This window comes from Ursus maritimus, unplaced genomic scaffold (assembly GCF_017311325.1).
Source record: "Ursus maritimus isolate PB19 unplaced genomic scaffold, ASM1731132v1 scaffold_12, whole genome shotgun sequence".
In the NCBI taxonomy this organism is placed as follows: Eukaryota; Metazoa; Chordata; class Mammalia; order Carnivora; family Ursidae; genus Ursus; species Ursus maritimus.
The window spans coordinates 11,506,012-11,512,097 of NW_024423564.1; the positions used below are offsets into that span (position 1 = coordinate 11,506,012).

Here is a 6,086-nt window from a genome sequence, read left to right on the forward strand (position 1 = left end):
CCCCCCCCCCCCCCCCCGCCCACATTCGCGCACCCGGCCCTCACCCACAAACTAGGTCATGGCTGGTGACACCAACTCAAACAAACACAAGGAGGGCTGATGCTTGCCTCTTCTGGAGCTCAGCAGGGCTGATGGGGCCCATCTGTCCCGGGGGAGGGGGGAGCGGGCTGGCCCACCACTGACAAATCCCATGGAATCAGCGTCCCCAGCAGCACTGTCCATCAGGGCAATAGCTTCCAGGAACAAACAAAATAAACACCCTGGGCTGGGCCAGGCCGGAAAAGGCTGCCTGACGCACAGCCTGGAGTTACACCCACTGCCGTGGTGCTTTGTTTGGAGAATCAAGATCGTTGGAATTGGAGCTTGTCCCTGCCTCACCACCGTTCTGTTTCCCCAGTTCAGCCCAAGTACTGCTCTAAGCAATGGGTGTTTGTTTTTTTTACTGGGGCTTGGAAGGAGGGGGGTTGGATGGGAATGGGAGACCAGTAATCCAGCCCTCATGAGACAGTCTGGAGTGGGGCAGGCCAAACTCTGGCAAAAAGTCCTTCCTGTGGTCTGACTTAAATCCATTCTGCTGCAGCCCACATTGGTCCTTCTTGTGACATCCTCACTGAGCGTGGGAACATCTGTTCAGTATCGACAGGAAGATAATTACGTTTCTCTACTACTACCCATACCCCACTAAGTAGCCGCACTAAGTACCCCACTAAGATTCCACAGAGTAGGGAGCTTGCCTGCTGGCCAGTGGTCAGCCCCTTGAAGTTGGCGTGGGGGCCTCCAATAAAACTGAGCCTGAGCCCCCTCTCAAGTCAACACATGCCTGCGAATGCCTACCGTGTGCCAAGCACAGAGCTCAGCTGTTAGGGAGCAAAGATGTTTAAGGCAACCCCCCCCCCCAGCTCATTGACTGGTAAGAGGGGGCGAGATGCCCCTGACTCCAGCTCTGTTTTCCCTTTCAGAAGTTCTCACTTGCTTCCCAACTTCCTGCCCCAGAATGCTCTCCTCACCTGCTTTTGACCAGTTCACATCCCTTCCTTTGACAGAGTGACTCATACCCTACTCTAGCCCCTTGCTTTGCAAAGTGTGGCCCCGATACAGAACAGCAGTATCAGCATCATCTGGGGGCCTGCATTAGAAATGCAGAGCCTTGGGCCCCACCCCAGGCCTACTGAATCAGAATCCGAATTTTTGCCAACATCCCCGGGCAATTCAGACACCCTGTTCCGTGAAGGCAGGGATTTTTGTCTGTTTTGTTCACTGTGTTATCCCTAGAACCTAGAACAGTGTCTGGCACATAGTAGATACTTAATAACTGTTTGTTGAATAAACACCTAACCACTCTGATTTACCGCCAACTCCCTTTTCCCCTGAGCCGGCCATAAACTTCAATTACAGCCTCACTCCTGTTGACATTGCCAGCCTATTTGCAGATGTTTTATATTTGTGTCTTTTTAATGAGGCTGGGGATCCTCTTTTCATTTCCCCTCTTACAGTCTCTAGTGTACACAATTCAGCCCAGCCCACACAGGGCTTCGAATGCAGGGATAAAAGTATTACCCTCCCCGAATCTCTCTATACCACAACATTTATGTGGTGCTTTACAGTTCATGAAACGTTTTCCTTAACAAAAACCCTCAAGACAGAGATCTCCATTGTACAGATGAAGAAACTGAGGTTTAGGGAGTGTGAGTGATAACACCCAGCTCTGTCCATCAGGGCTAGTCAGAGGAGAACCAGGTGAACCAAGGACATCTGACTCCAAAATCCAGCTCGTTTCCATCCCAAGAGCAGGAGAGACATACCGTGCTTAACCAAGACTAGAGCCATCTAGCTCCAAAACGCGCGTGCACTTGGGCAAGTCTCTTACCGCTCCCCTCCTAGACCCTCATTGTCTTCATGCATGAAATGGGGATAATGATAGTATCGACCTCCCTGGATTACTCTGGAGATGGAAGAGGATGATGCTTGTAAGGTGCTTAACCTCAGTGTCCAGAGCTTAGTAAAGGCTCACAAAATGACAGTCGCTGTTGGTAACAACGGTGCTAACAATTACGATCCCACTCTGTTCCTCTCCCTTCCTGAATCTGTGAACACTGTCCTGCTCTGGGGATTCCCTACATCCAGCTCCCTGCAAAATGCAAAATGGAACAGGGAAGCACATGCGAGGAGCCCCCCATTTCTTGTTCTGTTTATCATAGAATAAGAAGAGACCATCTGTTTCCTCCTCCAGCGAGAAGTGGGGAGAGGAAAGGAGGGACTGGAGAGTAAGGGAAGGGCTGTGGGGAAGATCAGACTGTTGGCTGGCAATAGTGATGACCTTCTGCTCCAGAGTGGAACACGGACACACACACAGTCAACAGGCATCTCTTCCAGGGTTTGGACAGAATATCAGTCTTGCTGGGTTTTTTTCCTAAAGGAGAGAGAGATAATCACCTTGGGGGCCTGACCTGCCTTTAGAAAGCAGCTTTCCACTTTATCTCAGAAGTGATGACCACTGAGGCAGGCGTCTGGGGCCTACAGCTGTGACAGGTGTGACGCAAGGAGATTGAAATGACCTCTGCACTCACACCCCATCCTGGCTCCGTTGCTGCCGTCCTCCCTTTCACTGGGACTGTTGAATCCCTCTGTTATCACTGGCTTGCCCCCTCTCTAGCTCTTCTACCCAGAGTTTTTCCAAAATATTTAATGTGAACCACGTGGGGTGAGAGTAGAAGGGAGAAAGGAAAGGAGAGGGAGTAGCCAAGGGGTCAAAATGGGGACCGGGAAGCACCCTAGCTGGCTCTTTAGGAAGCACTACGAGGATGCTGAAATTAGCAGAGTGACGCTTTCTCACCTAAACACCACGTGGTCCCCAAACTACCTCCCAAACTGGTAAGAAGCAAGCAAGAGTCCCTAAAAGCAAACTGCCATCTGGGATGGATAAAGATGCACGGTGGTCACTTCATCCTCTCTCCATCGGGCCACCGAACACACACATCCCGGGCCAGACTGAGTCCCTGACGGTAAAGGGTGGCTTTGATCTCATTTTGAACTTTGAAAGGCTTTTCTCATCCCCTCTTCTCTTTCCCTTCCTAAAAGAATGTTTCAAGCCAGATGTAAGATACGGGCCTCCCTTCTCCCCCAACCAGAACCCCCTCCCTTGCCTTCCCCAACACTGCAGAGATTAAAAAGATCCAAAAGAGAGATTTTTCTGAAACAGGAAAATGGGGGGTGGGGGGGTGGGGATGGAGAGCAACGCATCTTGAAATGATAGGAATCTGCAGCCCAAGCTTGCTGGCCCCTCAGCCAGCCACCCCTCACCCTTCTAGCCAAGATTCCAAGTCTAGAGGAGAAAAGCCACAGGGTGCAAGGGGAGGAGAGACCCCTCTTTGTGGTGGGGGGGAGGGGCAGAGTAAGGAAGGGAAGGGGGCACTGCATGGGTAGGGAGGGGCAAGAGCCCAGTCTGAGGCCAGTTTGATGGGGGGGGGGTGAAGAGGAAAGATGAGAAGCCAGTCTTTTCGCAGTCCAACTCCCCCCCTTCCCCCCACCACGGAAGGTAGGGGAGGAGGGAGGGCAGCTCTTCCTCCTGAGAGAAAAAGATGAATGCCATCCAGGGCTGGGGGAGTGGGCAGGAGGATTCGGAAAAGAACCGACATCCAGTGGGTGTTTAATGCCTTTTGCCTCATCTGCCCTCTTGGGAAGTATCTGGAGTCTCAGGCCTGCAAGAAATCTGAGGGGAGAGTGTCTTAATACTTTGGGACCCCAGAAGTCTCTAGTTCTTGAAGGGGAGAGAGATGGAAGAGATAGGGTGGTCACCTGGGGAAGAAAAAGGAAGAAGAGAGGGATATCAAGGTTCAAAGTAACGTCCTCAAAGCTGAGGCTGAAGACAAACGCCAAAATTCTGCAAACCCAAGTGTTTCGTTTGTTTTAATTGTGGGAGTTAATGGAGTATTTTTGCCTTGATTCCGTTTCTAACTCTTGCGCTGGGTGCTGCAGCCTCACTGAAATCTTACTGCGTTACCGGGTGGGGTAGACTAGCGAGAGGCTCGTCCGCCCTTGCCAGCTGCCCTCTTCTCCACTTCTGGGGGGGGGGGCGACCTTAGGCGATCAGAGGGTTCTTGGACGGCCACCGAAGGCCCCAGATGGGCGACTGGTTCCTTGAATCCACCCTGAGAGAAACTTGGAAGGTAGCTTTCCGCCTAAGAGGACTGAGCTGAAATGGAGCGGGCACAGCACACGAGCGTCTGGGAAGCCTCGAGCACCGGGCGTCCTTGCTCCAAATGCCCAGGGCCCACCTCACTGGGCGAGCGGCACACCTATCCACCCACCTCCCCCCACACACTCCGCGACTTCAGTGACAGCCCTGCTCGGATCGTCTCTAACTCCGTCGAAGCGAAAGCCTGGTGTCCTGAGCAGCTGGGGCCAGGAGCTGCGTATTCCCTCCAGGCGCCTCCGGCCTCTGACCCGGCGCCTCACCCTCCCCACCCCGAGAGCCCCGCTCACCACCAGGATGTGTCTACGCGGGCCGGCAGCGTCAGCAGCAGCAGCAGCAGCAGGCAGGCGAGACCGAGGCGGGCCGAAGCCCGAGAGCCGTCGGGGGCAGCGGGTCCTGGCGCGAGCGCGGGGACAGGGGCGCGGGTGCGCCGAGGGGGGAGCTGCGCGGCGTCCTCCGCACTACCCGGCTTCAGCATAGCTCCCCGATGACTCCCGCCGAGCGGCCCGGAGGGGCGTGGACGGGGCACCGGCTCGGGGTATTCAGGCTGCTCCTACCTCACCCCCCTGGGGGGCCATAGGACTCGCCGCTGGCCGGGACCCAGGGGCACCTGGAGTCCGGGAGCCGGGGCGCAGGGTCCCGGCGAGGGGCTCGGGGAACGGGGTCCGGAAGCCGACGGGGGAGCGCCAAGCTCGGGGTCTGGGCCGCGCTGCCCCGGCGCTGGGCGCGGTGTCAGGGGGTCGGCGGCGCGGAGTGGGGCTGCGGGCAGAGTGTGCGGACAGCCCCTCGGCCGCGGGCTCTCATTGGACGGCGCGGGGCGGGGCCGAAGCCGGGGACACGCGCGGCCCTCTGGGCGGCTCCGCCCGCGCCAGACCCGGGCGCTCCGCAGAGCCCTAGGTGCGGCGGCCGCCTCCGCCCCTCGGCGCTCCGCGCGGCACCGCGCCGCGCCCCCACCTGCTCCGATGGGGCGCGTTGGGACGCGGAGGCGCCCTTCGGAGCCCGCAGCGCCCAGTCCCGGCCGACGCCGCGCCACCGGGTCCTAGCGCCCTTCATTCGGCAACCCCAACTTGGTGGGTGATGGCCAGGAGGGCAGAATGAGGGGGGCTGCAAACACTTCCCCTTGTCCTCCAACCTCTAGTGACACTGGAGCTGAGCCACGGAGGATGCACTCATTTCCCCGGTCCTCTCGCGGTTCTTGAGCTTCTGTGAAATGGGTAGTCTGCCACGGGGAGTTGCGGGAGGATCGTAACTCCCTTTCGGCGCTGCCGACTGGGGCGCCTGAGGCAGCGGGCTTCAGGGAGGGGTTTCTCTCATCTAGGGCTCGCTGCTCCTCGTTCCTCCGACCCACTGCCCGCGGTAACCCCTGCCCCTAAACAATGTTTACACATGGCTCCCACCCGCCTGCCAGGCCCCGATGCTTCCCTCCGGCCCGTGGACCAGGGATCGAAGACCGAAGCACAGGGAGCACACCTGCGGACCGGACAGGGACTCTCCGCCCTTTACCGCCAGGCCTCGGCAGGATTTAGTCTCTCCCGGCTCCCCTGGTGCCTCGGTCCTCCACCCCTTCGGGCGGGGCTGCGAGTATGAAAGAATCAGAAACAGCTGGGCGGCTTTCCCGAACCAGAGGCCAGGGTGGGGGTCCTGCTGAGAGAGTGGAAGCCCCGGAGCCATTTCTCCCCTTCGCTTTTCCATCCTTCCTCCTCCCCACCGCCCCCTCACCCCCTCCGCCACCCAGCCCCTGCACACAGCCCCGAGGCGTGGTAAATCCGGAAGGTGTGGGGAGGTGCCGACGGCTGAAAGTGACACCCCTCTTCTCTCCCCGCACTCACCAGGCAGGATGGTAGAACCTTTGGGGTCAGAGTGGCCCTCAGAGAGATGGAAAAAAAAAAAAAAA

General features: G+C 57.4%; 2 protein-coding genes across 7 annotated transcripts in view; one reads left to right on the top strand and one right to left on the bottom strand.

Annotated features, from left to right (window-relative positions):
* Positions 1 to 4,670, bottom strand: part of WNT2B (Wnt family member 2B) — a 14,466-nt gene extending 9,796 nt beyond the window's left edge. The window contains exon 1 of the mRNA XM_040626898.1: positions 4,483 to 4,670. Coding sequence (XP_040482832.1) covers positions 4,483 to 4,670 — 188 coding nt within the window. The remainder of the gene's footprint in view (positions 1 to 4,482) is intronic.
* The window catches only part of ST7L (suppression of tumorigenicity 7 like), a 128,333-nt gene that overhangs the window by 85,479 nt on the left and 36,768 nt on the right, over positions 1 to 6,086 (top strand). The window lies entirely within an intron of this gene.